Source organism: Eulemur rufifrons, chromosome 7 (assembly GCF_041146395.1).
Source record: "Eulemur rufifrons isolate Redbay chromosome 7, OSU_ERuf_1, whole genome shotgun sequence".
In the NCBI taxonomy this organism is placed as follows: domain Eukaryota; kingdom Metazoa; phylum Chordata; class Mammalia; order Primates; family Lemuridae; genus Eulemur; species Eulemur rufifrons.
The window spans coordinates 149,950,066-149,969,108 of NC_090989.1; the positions used below are offsets into that span (position 1 = coordinate 149,950,066).

Below are 19,043 nucleotides of genomic sequence, written 5' to 3' on the forward strand. Positions count from 1 at the left end.
AAAACAAACCAACAAATTAACAAATTATAGAAAAAGACAAAGTTTGCTGAATTTTTCTTGGGCCTACTGCCTGATTTTCAACCTATGACTTCCGCATTTCTATTTAATACAGTAAAAAGCCCAGTGTTTAGAACAAAGCTAGTGCTCAATGACTATTTATTGACTGAATACATGTGTCAGACCCTGTTTGACAGTCTCAGATTAGATATTCCTTCCCTCCTTAGGGTAAGGATTATTAAACCAAACTGATTCCAGTCCCACTCAATCTCAGGAGTAGTCCTGACAATGGGCAGAAAGGATTTTAAAATGACAAGGACATGCAACAGGCTTTCTTTCACACTGTTGACAATAAAAGTAAGATTTCTGTTTCTCTTTTGCCACATCACTTAAAAATGTCCAGACAAGTTTTCACCAAGTTGGGTTGTTCTGTTTGAGATGCTCTGATTTACATTTGAACTGTGAAAATTAATAAGAAATTAATTTCAGAAGAACCTAGCGGACACTCCAAGAAGATGGCTTGTCATCTTAAACAGAGCAACTGAAACTGAAGAACAAAAAGACAACTCTAAGCACTTGTTGATCGCACAGACTAAGATACCATAAACTAAATAACAAATAGAGGTTTCAAACACAAGGCATAAATCACGTCACAGGATAGGTAATATGAATCGCAGGCCATGAAACATGAAAGGCAATCAAGCTGCTTCTCAAAGAACAGCTTCATGCAGTATACTCCAGGCAGAGGAGAGCAAGGATTCATTTATTAAATACTGGTGAATCACTTTCCTTAGCAGCTCAGACTAAATCAGATCAGTATCAATAATTACAGCTATCAACTTTTATGGGATTATTATGCGCCAGACACATGCACAACAACCCTGTGAGGGAGAAATTATTGTTATCCATATGGTAAAGATAAGGAAAGTGGGATTCAGAGACATTAAATGACTGTGCAAGGTCACTCAGCTAGAAAGTGGTAGGTTCAATCTCGGTTGTCCAATTCCTGGGCCCAGCCTGATCTTGGGCTTCAGTTATGGTAGAAGGACTCCCCCGTGTCTTTTGGGCCTGAGCTGCCTGCAAGGGTCCCAGTTCCTCTGGGCCTAGGGCTCTGCCTTCAGCTTCCTCTGTAACATCTCATCCCATTCAAGGGAATTAGAATCTCACCTACACCACCCTTAACTACTTTTCTGCTAACAGGCTTCCCTACATCCTATAATAAATGTACAGTTTTGTAATAAATGCTTAATCTTCAGTGATTTGCTGGCAATCACTAATTGTCCAAAATAAGTTGGCGTAAGTGAAAAAATAAGACAAATCTACTTAAAGAATCACAGATAAAGAATTATACTTTAGGGCAAGGGCCAATTCATTCTGCCCCACCTCTTTCTAATAAACATAGCAGAAATAATAGAAAACAATGTCTGGGGAAACTAATGTCTGACAAAATTCAAGGAGACAAATATCCTTGGCCACCGTAAAGCAGAACACAAATCTCTGAATTTAGTAGTATAAAGTTATTAACTCTTCAAGTGCAAAGAGACATTACAACTTTATCCTCTTTTAGGAATACTTCTTATTGCCAATGTCAGCTCAACATAAATTTTCAAACCAATTATGACAACAGATGCACTTACCTTTCTAAATGAAAATCTTTATAAAGAACTAGAAGGTAGAAGATATCATTTGTACAGGCCCTGTCTGGTTAATAACAGCAGTAGCCAGTGGGGTGTCAGTAAATGTTTAACAATTGCCTCTCTGGAGGAAAAGGCCCTGATTTATAGGTTTGCTGATTTCCATGGTGTAAATATTCCCACTATGGCAGATTTCAAGCTACCAAGGTGACTAATAAACACAAAGTAGGGCAGAAATGTACACAGACGATTCTCAGGAACTGGTGTGAGTAGATTCTCTCCTGCCTGGCATTTGCTAATATTTACTGATTACATACCATATGCCAGGGATGTTTTAAGTGCTTCATAGTCATTCTCTTTGAACTCTTGTAACAAGCCAATGGGGCAGGTACTACTTTATTTCCATTTTACAGATGAGAAGAAACTAGGTCTTGATGAGGGTTATTAACTAGTCAAAGATCATACAACTAGTAAGTATTAAGAGCTAGCATTTGAACCCTGCCAGTCTGGGTCAATGGTTCACAATCTCAGCCCCTCTTCAAGCCTGCCTGCCTCCACAGGTGGTTAAAGAAGGTATTATGATTATTCCCGCCCCATCACATAGACAAGTGTTGCTGAAGAGTAAAGAGCAGCTCTGAGGCAATGGGCAGTGGGGTAAAAAGGGCTGACTCACATCAGCCAGGGAGGAGTATCTGTCCTCTTCTCTCCCAGTCAATTTCATCTCATCCTTTAAGATCCACGTCAGATGTTCCCTTTTCAGTGGAACCTTTCCCAACTTCCCAACTATTTTTTTCCTACAAAATTTTACTTTTTCCATTATAAAATAAATACATGCTCAGAAAATATCAAATAGAAAGGAACAAAATCTCTTGTGGCCCCACCTGCCACTCACAGCATTGATCTGTATTTGTGGCTTCAATCCCTCACACAATGGTTCTTTATTTATGGGTGAGCTCCTCCTGGGAAGATAGCAGTGTTACCCATATTTGTATCCACTTTTGCCCCATTCCCACCCCATTTCCATCTCTAGCACAGCACCCAACACAGAGCTGCCCCTCAATTCATCTAGATGCTTTAGTAAACTCTGAGCTTCTATGTTCATCTTCAAAAAAAATAAAAAAAATAAAAATAAATAAAAAAAAAATAAAAAAAAAATAAAAAATATGTTCATCTTCAAAGATGTCCTAATCTTAACTAAAGTTGGTTTTCTTCATTTGTCTTAAACACATATCACTACATTCTCCTCCTGGGTGTGGCACACAAGGGCTGTCCCAGTAGGCACCTTTCCTTACCTGCATCCCTTTCATCTTCTGGAACCGTGCAATGGTGTCGCTGATGGTGTAGACACGCACATGGCCCATATGCAGCTTACCAGAAGGATAAGGGAACATGGAAAGCACATAAAACTTGGGCTTTGATTTCTAGGAAGGAATGACAATGAGTATTTATTAAGCATTTTCTGGGAATTCTACATGCATACATAATATTTTGGCATTTTATTCAAAGTAATAATTTAACATTTTAAAAAACATTGTTCCTAAAAATGTCAAAAACCAAAATTCAAAGCCCCGGTTTAAGCTAAAGAATGTCCAGAATAACGCCAAACAACCTGGAAGTGCTAATTACCCATATATATTTTATTTTTTTCCTCTCTAAAAGCTTCTCTTTTAAGACAGCTTCTATGTAGGTCTTAAAGAACTGTTTTTCCAAATGAAGCTTTAACACATATATCCATGTAATTCAAGGAAGCAATAGTTGAATCACACAGATGTGACATCTCTAAAAATGGATACTCTTCTTAAATTCCTCATAGCTGCATTCAGACTTAGATTTAGCAGTAAGAGAAGGATCCCAAGGTACCAGTTTGGGTCCTGAGTTTCCCCCACTGTATTGTGAGCTTCTCTTTCAACAGAAAAAGTTGAAAGAGGAAGGTAATGAGGAGATCTTAACCAAAAAACAGAGAAGGTTGTTGTTTTCCATGGTGACAAATAGGCAGTCTCAGACCAAGGTTATATAACTCTCCAGCTTCCAAAGCAGCTGCTGCATCATGAGAAACACAAGAAAACTGTACACGTATCTGAACAGAATGAACACAGGGCAATGAGTCCTTAATGGGTCGCTGACTTTTGGCATCTTAGGTCTTCCATAGGTAAAATAGTGAATGTTGTCATGAGTTTGTGCACATGAAGGGATAAGGCTCCAAAGAAAAAGAGGCAGTCATCGAATCGACTCCTTACTGGGGACACCTGTTGTTCAAGGGCAAGGACTGTGTTTTAATCACTTCTTTCTCAATGCCTGCCCCCCCAACCAGCAGGAGTTTAATAGCTGTTGGGTAAATGTTTGTTGGCCTTTGTCCTCCAAAAGCTTGATAACCTGCCCCCTGTAAAGCACTTTTTAGCAAATGGCATTTACCCCAGCAAACCGTCCAGGTAATAAAAGGGTTTCCTCTACCTGGCCTTAAATCCTTTCATGACAGGAGGAAGAGCAACAGGTAACTGCTTCTGTTTGGTCACCGAGGGTCAGACCTTCTGCTATTATCACTGTTTTATTTATTTCTGCCTTCTGTATTTCTTTTTCTGGCCTCACTCCCTTCCTAGAACTTTACTAGAGTTCTTTAAGAATTTGCTTCCCCCCAAGCAATGAAAACAAATGCAAAACAGAATGTTCATAACACTTCTTTTGGTGTACATGTGTGGGAGGATGGTTTTTTATTTTGCATGACTGATAATGGACATAGCCAACTGTAATCAGGGGAGTGGAAGAAATCAGAAATCAGATTCTTGCCAAGAAGTTCTTAATCTTCCTTCCTTCAGCAAAGAAGTTAAACAAACCCTTTAACATTGGCAAGAAAAAAAAAATACAACTAGAGTGGAACTTTTCTCTGTGCTAACCATCTAGAAATCACCAAGGGGTGGTCAGGAAAGCTGCCTGAAGGAAGAGGGAAAAAGAGAATAAACAAGGCATCTGCATCACACACAAACTAGAAAATCACCTGTTAACTACAGAAATGACAACTACGATTTATTTCTATAAACAGGATGGAAAGCAACACATAGGTCCTACTTTAATTGGAAATCTTGGATTGATAACTCTTAGGAAAACCTTAGGAGTGTGAGGGAAAACCTGAGACTCGAGTTGATGGGGACTCAGGAACTTCATAACTGTCATTAAGAAGGCAAGTGACAGATAATCCTCTCAGCTTGTGAACAAGCCCCTCAAAGGAGGTGCAGGAACTCATTTTTTACTCAGTGCAGAATTGGAAATAAGAAAACCATCCACTCTATTCAAACTTTACTCCTCCTTGCAATGGATTAGGCCTATGGCCTTTTCTTCGGAAATTTTTAGAAATATAAGAAAAACAGCTGTTAGAATTCTTTGGGAACTAGTAAAAGTAAAATCCTTGATATAAGCTGTTTCCAGTTTTTCATTTTAAAGTTTTTACATGGAACTATTTTTATTATAATCACCTTGTTTTTATTAGTTATGTTTATTTAACAATCTTGTCCCAAACATTTTCCACATATAGCTTCTTCACTAGTGTCTCCTTTTAGTATGTTTGTTCAATGAAGATTAAAAAATTAAAAGCAAAATCAAATGATTCATTATACATTAGCTAAGCCAAGCTCCAAATCTGAGTTTATCAAAAACATAGAGAAAAGTACTGTTAGCAAAAGTCTTTAATATTCATGAATATTTTTGGTTATTGCAGAAAAAGTATTCAGCTTACAGCCTGTCCCTGCATTTTGCTTTTTGGTGTGAATTAAGTCATTTTCCTCTGTGACAATGAAATGAGTTCTATCATCTGGGGGTGGAAAGGAGAGACGGAATGATGGGAGTTTATGTTATAATTGAGCAAGAATCTGATTGAAAGGGAAATTTTCAAAATTATATAAATGTATAAGAATTTGAGCCTTTAAAAAAATTAAGATTGTAAGTGATGGGGAAAGAATGGCTTTTAGAAGTGGGTCCTATTATTTTTGTCAGCTTCTGACTTTAGAAGAAAGATGACTTCTGGCTCTTTATGTAACAGATCATGCTCTGAAGCTGTCGCTGGGCCTACAGGATGGCAGCGTAAAAGGAGTACCTCAATGGGAGTCCAGAGCCCTAGTTCTGGCGCTAGCTTTGCCACTAGCTGTGAGGCCTTGGACAAATTCCTTTGCCTTTCTAGGCTTAGTTTGCTCTCTGTAAATCAAAAGTGAGACAAAAGAAATTTTCAGGTGAAAGCATGAGCTCAGGAATCAAACGTGTCTGGCTTTGAATCCTGGCTCTGTCACATGCTAGTTGTGCATCTTGGCAGATTACCAAACGTCTGTCTGAGCCTCAGTTTTCTGACTCTCAAAATGCAGATAATAACACCTATCCTCTGAGTTGTTTCAGGATTAAATGAGATAATCGATGGAATGATGGTGCCTGGCACATGGCAAAATGCTCATCAAATGGAAGTGTTTTTTTTTTTTTTTAAATAATGATTATGGCAAGACATTCAATTTGGAAAAACTCATTTGGGTGGATTCCAAAAGTATCTAATACCAGAGCAAGATCAATTATAAATGTTTCAAAAATCCACCAGCATACAGTCATAGTTTCAGTTCCTGATAATGACACATCACATGTTTTGATCTTCTTGTACTTTTTATTTATATAACACTTCAGTTTGTAAAATGTGTTCAGCCACATTTTCTCATTTGATTTTCAAAACAATTCTGTGAGATAAACAATGCAAGGAGCCCAAGAATCCAAGAGGTTAGATGACGTGACCTGGACCACGCTGATTTCCTGGAGCAGAGCTGGTGTTACAGAGTGCTCTCTCCACTTTGCCATTCCCTGATTCGAATCCTGACACAGTGCCACCAGGGGATCACACACCGTCTCCCCTATGCTACCTCCCCAATTATCAAAGCATAGTTTATTTTGATCCATTTAGTGTTTAAAAAAAAAGAAAAAAAAACATATGCCTAAGAAGAATGAGATAACATAAAACCAATAAGCTACAACTTCAAAATGTTTGGCAGTCACTAAATTATAATCTAAACCAAAAGAAAAAAAGCTAATTTTACTCTCTTCACTCAGAATTAAACTGTTCCCTAGAGTTTGTTTCCAAAATACATTTAGATGCATTGGTCTGGTCATGCTGATATAATACAACAGCTTTCACTTCATAATGAGGTAAAAGTCAAGCTTTCATTGTAAAACCATGTATCACATTCAAATCTTCCTTTTTATCATTTCATTTTACTTGTTACATACCATCTCTCTCTCGACAGATTTTCCTTCTGACCAATGCCCAAAACCATCACTCAGTTTAACACAAATAGTTCCCCTCCCCCTGTCCGTTTTTCAAATGACTAATCTCACAGAAAGGACAAGTGTGATGACAGTGAGAATCGGGAGATGGGGAAAAGGCAAGTCCAGCGAAATGCAGTCTTGCACAGCTATACTTACTCAACCGCTTGCCGTGGGCCCAATCTCTTTAATTAAACACAGAGGGTCTGTACTATGTGACTATAACTATTACAAACGGATGGTCAGAATTTAAGACTAAAACTCCTATCTTCACTCTGATCAGATTTAAACACCTCATGTGACAAATCCCATCCTCCATCTGTCATTTTGACCAATATCAAGAGGTAAGTGTTAACACATGAAAAAGTAATCCCCAGCAGGCTGTCCTCCCAGAAAAGGAGCAAAGCATACTCTATAGAAACCAGCTACATCCAAGTACTTAACATAATTAATTCAGATAACGTGTGGAGCTGGTGCATCTAGATCAGCAGCCTAGGGTCCACTAACTCATATAGCTGCTACTGCAAGGTTGGACCCCAGACCCAGATCACACTGGGAGAGGGGCTGGTATCCCCCAAACCATGATGTTGTGGTGGCAGAACAGAGTTGGAGGCCAAGGTCATACCAGGGGAGGAGGTAGATACTTCTCAGAACATGCAGCCAGTGAGGGGCTCAGGTGTCTTTCCTGGAGTCTCCCATCTGACCCCTCCAGATTCCTGTTTCCTGCCCCCTGTGCAATGGACCACAAAGAACTCGACAGCTGCTAGAGCTCCTGCCTTCATGAGCTTCCCCCGGTAAATGTTGCTCCAGAATGCCTGGTGTGGTGCTGTCTGCCAAGCACTTCATGTGTACAATATATGACCACGTACACATCCACCACATTAGAAACTCTTCTAAGCACTGCCCTTGTATCATCTCAGTTATCCCTCACAATCCTTTTATGCCTCACAATAGTGCAACCATTATTGTCACCCTCCATTTTAGACAAGAAAAATGAAGCAGAGAGAGTCAATAATTTGGTTCAAGGTCACATACTTGATAACTTATTTGAACCCAGGCAGTCTGACCCCAGACTCCAAGCCCTTAGCCCGTCTTCTCTACCCTCTCAGAATCTCTCAGAATACTCACATCAGCTTCTGAAATTTTGGAGGCCTGCTCTTTTATTCGTTGATGCCACCACATCTCAACATCCTTTCTTGTCTGCAACGTATACTCTTTCGTCCACTTTCCTGTGGCACTGTAAATGCTTCTGGTACATCCTGGAATTACTTTCCTTTCCCACTTGATGACATCTGGCCCACCATGTAGCTGTCTTTTCAGAAGAGAGGCATAAAAACCCAATCTTTGCCAAGCAGACGCCATTCTTCAGGTGAGAAGGGCCTGAAAAAGAGGGCAGAAAGCACACTTATGAGCTGCCTGGAACCTTCTCCCAAGCTTATCTTTCCATTAAGCACAGCTCAGTATTCCTTGACCGTTCACACGCTTTCTTTTATTCTTTTAATGATTTCTCTCCCTGAAAAGCATACTTTAGAGGTTCAATTGAACTAAACACAAACTCTATAATGGAAAATATCAAGGTGGTCAGTGCCCCCCAATACCAAAGATACAAAAACCCTGTAGGAACAAATGGAGACCACCAGCTGGGCCAATTCCTGCACAGCCTCACCAGCTGCATGGAAGACAAGGGAGTCCCCTTCCTCCCTTCCCTGTAGGCCAGCCCAGGGTCCCTCCAGCAGGCTCTGAGTCCCATCTCTCCAGAACTCAGAAGAGCTCCAAGCGCAGCTTGGCTTGGCCTTAGGCTCAGATATCAGAAGGGGTTGGAACACAGGGCTCCCAGAGGACCAGAGACTGAGCATTTTTCATACATATTATGAATTAAATATATTCTGTAGTCTGAGCCAGGAAAAAACTATTTAGAAGACTGTTTATCTATCCCTTTAGTTCCTCATTCACTTACCAAATATTTATTAAGTGCGACTAGGTCCATACACTGTTCTAGGCACTGGGGATACACCATTGAATAAAAACAAAGTCCCTTCTTTCATGGCACTTACACACTAGCAGGGAAGCAGATAAGAAACAAATAAATATGACCTCATTGAAGAAGCTTCATGTTTTTTCACTGTTTAAAGGGCTGAGATGAGATTTCATCAAATACTTAAGATTTACGACTAAATTCCCTAAACCTTCTGCCTTCTTGCATAATAGCATTTGAGAAGTGCTACAGTGAAAAAACAGTGAAAACATCTTTTAAAAACAAGAGAGAAATAAAGAAACCTGGCACTCTATATTGGTGTTAATTCTTTGATGCTCTCAAAATTCTTTCCATATCTATAGGGTATAGCCTGCTGGATCACAAATGTTGCTGGGAAGGGCAATATAGGCTTATATAAGTGGGTTTCACGCACATAAAATGGCATGATAGTGTTAGCATCTTACAAGTTGGTCTGCCAAAGTTGTTGACATACCAATTACCACTGTATTAAACACCTCTTTTTTTTTTTTTTTTCCCCTCACTGCAACTTCAAACTCCTGGCTCAAGTGATCCCCCTGCCTCAGCCTCCTGAGTAGCTGGGGCTACAGGTATAAGCCACTGTGCCCAGCTAATTTTTATTTTTTTGTAAAGACAGAGTCTCACTCTTGCTCAGGTTGGTCTCTAACTCCTGAGCTCAGGCGATTCTCTCGCCTTGGCCTTCCAGAGTGCTAGGATTACAGGCATGAGTCACCGCACCCAGACTAAATACCTCATGCTTCTTTTTTTTTTTTTTTTTTTTTGTTGAGACAGAGTCTCACTCTGTTGCCCAGGCTAGAGTGAGTGCCGTGGCGTCAGCCTAGCTCACAGCAACCTCAAACTCCTGAGCTCAAGCGATCCTCCTGTCTCAGCCTCCCGAGTAGCTGGGACTACAGGCATGCGCCGCTATGCCCGGCTAATTTTTTCTATATAGATTTTTAGTTGTCCATATAATGTCTTTCTATTTTTTTTAGTAGAGACGGGGTCTCGCTCAGGCTGGTCTCGAACTCCTGACCTTGAGCAATCCACCCGCCTCGGCCTCCCAGAGTGCTAGGATTACAGGCGTGAGCCACCGCCTCACGCTTCTTTAGCGGTAGAATCTAAAAAACCAATCTCCCTATTAGTTAGGCTTGGCTATTTTAAAGCTTAGATGTAACTATGGTTATTAAGGTGAACTATATGAAATTGGTTAAATATTAGCAATCCCATATGACCGGTCTGATATATATATATACATATACATATATACTTTGTATGCTTAAGACAATTACATTTATTTTTAGGGCATAGGTTTCTATCTACAGGAGTCATTGATTGTATGATTCTCTTGGTAAGTCAGCACTTCCATACCTTTGCAAGCCAGAGAATGCCTGTTTAGCAGAAGGCACACAGATAGATGCCCAACGTTTCTCTCCTAGACAGCATTGCCTAACGACACATAAGGAGAGTGTTCTGGGCTATCCTCTCAAATAGAAACAATGGGAAACAACAAAAGTATAAGATACAAATTGACCTGACTTGCAATTTCACAAGTTTTTGGTTTCAGTGCTGGTTAGCCATTGTGATGAATGAAACATCAAAGAGTGCAGACAGATCACCAATATGAGCAATATAAAGAATGGTTATTCATTCACTTAAAATTCTAACCTTGTCTCTGTAACTTACTTATACTATACACCAAATCATAAATAACACATGATAACACTCCCTATCTATACAACAAGAACAAGCTTTCTAAAAATGTTTACATAATACCTGGCTCACTAATAACCTCTCCTTTGGATAAATAAACCAATGGACTAAAGAATCTTGAAACAGATCTGGGTATTTTAAAGAATTTAAAGTTCATTTAGGGCCAGGCGCAATGGCTCATGCCTGTAATCCTAGCACTTTGGGAGGCCAAGGAGGGAGGATCACTTAAGGTCAGAAGTACAAGACCAGCCTGAGTAAGAGTGAGATCCCTGTCTGTACTAAAAATAGAAAAATTAGCCAGGAATGGTGGCATGTGCCTGTAGTCCCAGCTACTTGGGAGGCTGAGGCAGGAGGATAGCTTGAGCTCAGGAGTTTGAGGTTGCAGTGAGCTCTGATGACGCCACTGCACTATAGCCGGGGTGACGGAGCCAGACCCTGTCTCAAAATAAACAAATAAAGTTCATTTATATAAAAAAAAAAAACACAAGCAGATTAGAAAGCAATAGATTATTCAATGAATGGGAGAAAAATTAAAATTAGAGCCTGACCTCAAATCATAAACCAGAGTAAATCCCAGACAGATTAAGGAATGTTTTTTAAAAATACTATAAAACAAAGCTGAAAACACAGGTGAGTATTTAATATATCTTTACAAGGTGTAGGATGTTCTCTCCTGAGCATAAAAACAATGGAAAAATTCACAAAGGAAAATACTAATAAATATGACTCTAAAAATGTAATGTATCTGTATATCAGAAACATAATGAAAAAAATTAGAAAACAAACAGTTAGCTGAGAGAAAAGGTTTATGAAAACTGCAATGACAAAAGGTTACTCCTAAATTCATATATGAGAAGAGAAACACTAAAAACCTAATTTTAAAAATGGGCAAAGGAAAATAGGAAAGGGGACATGTTATACAAATGGGTAATATGAAAAAGATCAACTTTACAGAAAATCAAGTAAATGCAAATTAAAACAACAATGAAATAGTTTACTTATCAGATTGGCAAAAATTTGTTTAAATCAAAAGAAATGGCCGGGTGTGGTGGAATTTAAATCCAAATGGAAGGCTTTGGGGCCAGGCGTGGTGGCTCATGCCTGTAATCCTGGCACTCTGGGAGGCCGAGGCAGGTGGATCATTTGAGCTCAGGAGTTCGAGACCAGCCTGAGCAAGAGCGAGACCCTGTCTCTACTAAAAAAATAGAAAGAAATTATCTGGACAACTAAAAATATATAGAAAAAATTAGCCGGGTATGGTGGCGCATGCGGGTAGTCCCAGCTACTTGGGAGGCTGAGGTAGGATTGCTTGAGCCCAGGAGTTTGAGGGTGCTGTGAGCTAGGCTGACACCATAGCACTCTAGCCCAGGCAACAAAGTGAGACTCTGCCTCAAAAAAAAAAAAAAAATGCATTTTTATAAACTGCTGGTGGGAATGTAAATTGATTCCACCTCTCTGGGGGGCAATCTGGTAATGTGAATCAAGACTTTTAACAAAAGTTCACACTCTTTGGGTTAGGGATCCCCCAGGTCACCCTCAGATTCTGATTCACGAGGAGGACTCACAAAAATCAAAATACAGTCTGTACTCATGGCTATGATTCATTACAGAACTTCCTATTCCCTTCCTTTACTTCCCAGGCCCTGCTCTTAGCCACTCCAGTACCCGCCCCCCCCACCAAAGCCTTGATGGGCACTGCCTGTTTTTAACAGCAAGGAGCAGACATTTTTTTAGAGGGCTATGTGGATACAATAAATGTGAAAGTTGTGGCTTATGTCTTATGTTTATGATCAACTTGGCCCTTTTCTTCCTTAGCTCATCCAGTTCCTTCCCTACATGTTTGGAATCTTGTCTCTTCTTCCACATCCTTCCAAAGCATCATTCCCCACTACTCCACCCCTCATTAGAATCATCGCTGACCCCAACCTCACTTGGGGCTTAAGGGTAAGGTTTTTGAGAATAGGAGGGTCCTAAGAACTGGACCCAAAATGATGATCCTATAATATATACAGAGAAACCTAGGAGAAGTGAAGGAGACAAAGAAACAGAACACATGGGAGAGGCATATGAGGGCATTTGTGTACATCCAAAAGAAAGAACAAGAATGTACATGGGAAAATTCATCTTAAGGAAACTACGTTTTGTGACAAAAAATACATATTTTGGGTTTTGCAGCTATGCATTCCGTGTGTAATCTCAGGCAAACTATTTTCCTGTCTGGAACCTCATCTTCTCTCTCTGTAAGATAAGGAAATAGACCCAGATGATTTCTGAGGACCTTCGAGCCCTAACATGTTGTGGCAATGGGCCCTGGAGATGTATTGGATGACCTTCAGCTGGGTCCAAAGCCCAGAGAGCAAAGATCCAGGGATGAACTGGGGTAGCAGAACAATGGAGAGGGGGACTTGAGTACAAAACTATGCGTACATGAGCGTTTTTCTGGGAAAGAATCCAGCACTATCAATGGGGTTGGTGGTTCAAAGAGCCTGAAGACCTGGATCGCGGAGACTTTCCACTTTGGAAACTGCAAGGTTCCGGAACCACCTAACCCAGCCCGCACCTTCCCTTCCTGCCTCAGCAAGTCAGAACCTCTTGATCCGGGGAGAGAGAAGATCGGGCCACGCTTCTTGTTCTGCTGGACCCCGGCCAGGGGGTTACCTGCTCATAGGCTCTGACCTGAAGCTCCTCTGTGCCTCGTTTCCCACCTTTAGGCGAGCACGGCCGGGCCAGTCACCATGGGCGCTGCCATATTGGCAGAACAACAACTTTATCGATAGCGGCCGCAACAGACACAGACAGGCGGGGGCGGAGCCGGGGGAGGAGGAAGAGCGGCTGAGTCCGGGACTCCCGCCAGCCCGTGGGGTGGGGCGGTGGCGTCTGAGCTGCTGTCGCGTACGCTGCGCCCGACTCGGGACACAGCTTTAAAGCCGCACCTTTTGCCACGCGGGTAGCGTCAGCAAAGCTCTAGACTTCTGGGGTTTAAATTATTAGCATTGTGGCAAATGTATTAGAACTGTTGGTTCAGTGGCCCCCGAATAAACTAGGCGGCAGGTGATGAAAAGAACCTTGGGGTAGCCCAGACGCCAGCGTTCGAATCCCAGCGTGGCAACAACCGCCTCCTAAGCTTGGGCAGGTGTCTTGGCTTCTTGATTGGTATTGACCCTGGACCGCGTCGTGACTGAAGCACCTTCTTCCTCCATATTCAATGATCTTCTGGCCCTGAAGGCAGGTGACAGGCGAATTACTTGACCAAGCATAGATTGGGGGTAAAGTACTTTTCTCACCTGTTAAGTGGGCTAGGAGTCAGGAAGGCATGATGCCTTTCCTAGAGAATGTATGTATCCCAATGCCCACCATCACCACCACACATCCAGCAAGTGTTTATTGCTTGTAATCAATCAGTTGCAAAGGACCTGTGGTATTAAAGTATAATTTTCAAAAGGGTAAATCCTGTTTAAAGAGATGTTGAAGAACACGTATGAGGGCAATCAAGAATACTGAAATGAATTTGCTAATTGTGCAAAATTGGTTGATATCCTATAGGACAAGGAAAAGTTATGTTTGGGAGCCATATTTTTCTACAGAGCTGAAATCAGTTGTACCTCTACCAAACAAAATTCATCCCGTTACTACAGTAGTACCCCCTTATCCTCAGGTTATATGTTCCAGGACCCCTAGTGGATCCCTGAACCCTATACATACTATGTTTTTTTCCTGTACATACATACCTATGATAAAGTTTAATTTGTAAATTAGGCACAGTAAGAGACTAACAATAATAGAACAATTTTAACAATATACTGTAATAAAAAAAGTGAATGTAGTCTTTTTCTCTGAAAATGTTATACTATACTCACCCTTCTTCTTGTGATCTGTCGATCTGATAACTGAGACAGCTACTAAGTCAACATGGATACGCTGGACAAAGGGATAATTCACAATGATTCATGTCCCAGGCAGGATGGCATGAGATTTCATCACGCTACTCAAGAGATCTCACAACTTAAAGCTTATGAATTATTTACTACTGGAATTTTTCATTTAATATTTTAGGACCTCACAAAGCTAAGGAAAACCAAAACTGTGGTTAAGGGAGGACTACTGTATCCCTATTTTACATCAGCTTCTGTTCTTACGGAGCCAAGCAATAACTGGTCGGTAGGAAGGCAAACAAAGGGGCACACTCCTACAGAATCAGATAATCTCCCAACCAGCACTCCACACAGTGGACACCCAGTATTCTCTTTTGCCCATTTCCATATCTTTAAAAAAGTTTCCTGAAAGTTCAAATTCCAAATACCTCGTTCAAAGTGTGGTCTCCAGACCAGCATCAGCCTCACTTGGAAATTTGCTAGAAATGAGAAACTCGGCCTCCACCCTAGACCTAATGATCTGGCTCTGTATTTTAACAAGACCTCGAAGTGATTCTAGGCACATTCAAGTTTGAAATTCACTGTTTTAGAATGTGAGAGCTAGAAAAGATCTAGCTCTTTTCTAGTCTAGTCTGCTCGTTTTACAGATGAATAAACTGAAGCCCAACCAGAGCTACCATCTTGCTCAAGGTCATACACCAATTTTGTAAAAGGTTTGGTATTCAAAACTGGCCTGCCAGAATAATACCTTTCTGAAATTGCAGAATTGAGGATCATAAGGAGTTTAGAACTTCCAGTCTAATCCTTTTTATTCAAAGACAAGGATACTGAGGTCCTGAAATTGGACACAGTTTGCATAAGGTAACATATCTGGTTGATGACAGAGCCAGGATTCCAACCCAAGTCTCTTGATCTCTCCTACCCCCAACATCAGATGCTTAATTTAAACTGATACCATGGTAACATTGACTGTCATATTAACCTGCAACTCTTAATGCAATTTAGCCTTCAGATACATCATGCCGCATCCATATGTAACTAGAGTGCCCCTTTCTTTAATTTATCCAAAATACAGCCTCTACCGTAATTTTGATTCAAAATCTCTTTCCTATTATGAATTAAAGTTAACATTGGCATTTCTAGAAGATTATTTTAAATAGAATTTTTCTAAAAGTCACTTGCTTTATTGAAAAGTTGCCATTTTTACTTCAAAGAAGATAGTAGCATGAAAGTAAATTCCTTTCACTCATAAAGAGCTACTTTAATACATTATTAAACGAAAGAGAGAAGTCACTGAGCTGTGTAGAATGTTATCCCACTTTTGATATTTTAAAAAAAGGAAAGGAAATAAAAGATATTTGTTAGTGTATGCCTGGGAAAAAATCTAGAAAAAATATATCCCAAACTATTTCCTGTGATGATCTCTAGGGACAGTGGGAATTTATAGACTTTTCTCTTAATGATGTTTCTGTATTGCTTTTATATTTTATATTACCTTGTGTGGGGCCTAATAATGGACATCGAGGTCTTAATCTCTGGAACCTGTGAATGTCACCTTATATGGTAGAAAAGACTGCACATGTGATTAAAGATCTCGAGATGGGGAGGTTATCCTGGATTATCCAGGTGGCCCTAAATGCAATCACAAGTGTCCTTATAATGGGGAGACAGAGGGAAATTTGAGACAGAAGAGGAAATGTGACCACAGAAGCAAGATGCTACAAGCCTGGTTTAGAAGATGAAGGAAGGGACCATAAGCCAAGGAGTGCATCTCATGAAGATGAAGGTGAAATAGGCAGGAATACAGATTCTGCCACATGATCTAGCAACTCTACTTCTGGGTAGATACCCAAAAGAATTGAAAACAAGGCCTTGAAGAGATACTTGTACACCCATGTTTATCGAAGCATTGTTCTCTACAGCCAAAAGGTGCAAGTAACCCAAGTGTCCATCAATGGATGAAGGGATTAAAAGAAATGATATATGCATATGATGGAATATTATTCAGCCTTTAAGGAAGGAAATTCTGACACATGCCAAAACGTGGATGAATCTCATGCTAAGTGAAGTAAGCAAGTCACCAAAGGACAAGTATTGTATGATTCCTCTTATATAGTCTAATGTACTTAGAGCAATCAAATCTGTAGACAGAAAGTAGAATGGTGGTTGCCAGAGGATGGGGTATAGGGAGAGAGGGGGCAGTTACTGTTTAAGGGGTACAGAGTTTCAGTTTGGGAAGATGAAAAGAGTTCTGGAGATGGGTGGTGGTGATATTTGCACAACAACGTCAATGTGAATACCATTGAATTGTACACTTAAAAATGGTTAAAATGGTAAACTGTATGTTTTATATATTTTACCATAATTTTAAAAAGAAGAAGAAAACAGATCTTCCTCTAGAGCCTCTGTGGAGATTAAGTCCCCATTAACATCCTGACTTCGTCCCAGTGAAACTGATTTTGGATTTCTGACATCCAGACCAGTAAGAGAATAATTGTGTACTGTTTTAAGCCACCAAGTTTGTGGTAATTTGTTATAGCAGCTATAGGAAACCAATACAGCATCTATGACTTTGTATGCAAAAATAGATTATAAAGATATTTTGTTCAATAAAAGAATTGATGCCCATCAGTATATGTTTGATTTTATGCCTTTTAGGGTGTTGTTTGTTATTTACACTCTAATTTGTGGATCTTCAGAAATATTATTTACATGCCACCCTCTCATTAAAGAAGCTTAACTCTCCATTGTCACCCCCCATATTTGTCACCTATGGCCAGGACTCAACTGGAAAAGCAGGTCAGGGTCAAACGGTGCTAGAGACCACAAACAGCCCTCCAAGAAGAGAGCCTTCTTTCACATTTGTGTAAGAGTTGATAACAGCTGCGGGCATCCTTATCTTATTCCATTGGCCCCTCACTTGAATGGGGTTGGTTGTAATGTTCTCCTTTAAATACGATGCTTGCCTTAAGTGTGTGGTAAGTACTCTTTGTGGTAGCCCTCCTCTAATGAGCTCTCTCCCTCCCCGGGTATTCACACCCCTGTATAGTTTCTTCCACATTGTACCACGGTTGATTAGTATGACCAATAGAATACAGCAGAAGGAATAGTGCATCACTTTCTAAATTGGGTTATGAAAGATATTGCCGCTTCCATCTTGGTGTGCCTGTCTCTCTCTCCTTCTCCCTCTGTCTTGCATCACTTACTTGGGGAAGCCACGTCATGAACAACCCTATGGAGGGGGCTCTACGGAGGAACTGAAGCCATGTGCTGACAGCCAGGTTGGTGCATAGCAGATCTTCCAAGCCCGTCCAGTCTTCAGAGACTGCAGCCCCAGCTGACAGCTTGACTGAGACCTCTTGAGAGACCCTCAAGCAGAACCACCCAGCTTAGCCGTTCCCAGAAGGCATGTGAGATAGTGTTAGTAATTTTAAGCTACTATGTTTGGGGGAAAATTTGTTTCTCAGAAACATAAATAATAGTCTTTGTCACATTAAAGGTGGTTTCCGTCTGTCATCTGGTCTGGGATCCAGTCCAGGAAACACCTTACATTGAGTTATTATGTCTCCGTTGTCTCCTCCAATCTGGGACAGCTCCTCCATCTCTGTGTGTCTTTCATGACCTGACTCTTCTAAAGAGGACTGGCCAGGTATTTGTGGAATGTCTCTCCTGATTGAATTCAGGTTTGTGTTGTGCCCTTCTCGGTACATTTCAAAGGAATAGGGAATGCATGAGTATGTTTGTAAGGGGGTGGGGATGGTAAAATATTAATAAAAGGAGAAATCAATGATGCAGGAAATGGAAGGAATAATTGAAGGAGAGAAGTCTCTGAAAAGGTAAGAATATCTGAAAAAATGCTGAGCTCACTGAAGTGGACTTTAATATTTTATTTTCTGTATTAAGACATTGAAGTTTTTTATAACAGACATGTATTATTTTTGTGATTAAAAAACAAAAAGCACTTATTTTTTTAACTCTAGGCTCAGTCCTTTTTAAAAAATTATACTACCTTTTTTTCCGTATTAAAAAAGTCTTCTTTAGTATGGACATTTGCAAAATTCACTTTCCTTCCAATGCAATTATTTATGTTTCCATTTATGGCATTTGATCTTCAGCCAGAACCACTGCACAGCTGTCACCCTTGTGTCTCCCCCTCCAGTTCCCTGTTGTCCTCCTCGGGTTGCCTTGGTTTTAATTTAGTCAGCGCTGCAAACACTGTAACAGCCAGGCCCTGGGTCTGGAAATGGACCTACAATGATAAACGGTCCAGGCTCCCTGACTTCAGGGAGACTCTCAGACTTACATCTCTGTCTCTCTAGTTCTCCCTCCTGCCTGGGTGTCCCTGGCTTTTCTTCCCATCTGTGTGTCTTTCCTTTTATGGATCCTGATCCTCCAAGTTTCTCTCTCTCTCTTTTTCTCTCCTCCCTCTCCCCTACACTGTTCCTCTCTTCCCAACCATCTTCTCAGATCATCTTTCTGGTCCCTACCATGCACCTCCTCATCCTCTTCCTACTGCACCTTGCCTCATCTACTCTGTTGGAATCTGCCAAGGTT

The 19,043-nt window shown here is 40.6% G+C and overlaps 1 protein-coding gene across 2 annotated transcripts in view; it reads right to left on the bottom strand.

Moving 5' to 3' along the window:
• LARS2 (leucyl-tRNA synthetase 2, mitochondrial) overlaps window positions 1-13,378 on the bottom strand; it is a 150,656-nt gene extending 137,278 nt beyond the window's left edge. Inside the window, exons 1-3 of one of the 2 annotated variants that reach the window (XM_069473522.1) lie at window positions 13,276-13,378; window positions 8,043-8,294; window positions 2,924-3,052 (exon numbers count right to left, since the gene is read on the bottom strand). In XM_069473522.1, coding sequence (XP_069329623.1) covers window positions 2,924-3,052; window positions 8,043-8,276 — 363 coding nt within the window. In that variant the 5' untranslated portion in view covers window positions 8,277-8,294; window positions 13,276-13,378. The remainder of the gene's footprint in view (window positions 1-2,923; window positions 3,053-8,042; window positions 8,295-13,275) is intronic. The other variant, XM_069473523.1, reaches the window with a different exon arrangement.
• Between the last annotated feature and the right edge of the window lie 5,665 nt (window positions 13,379-19,043).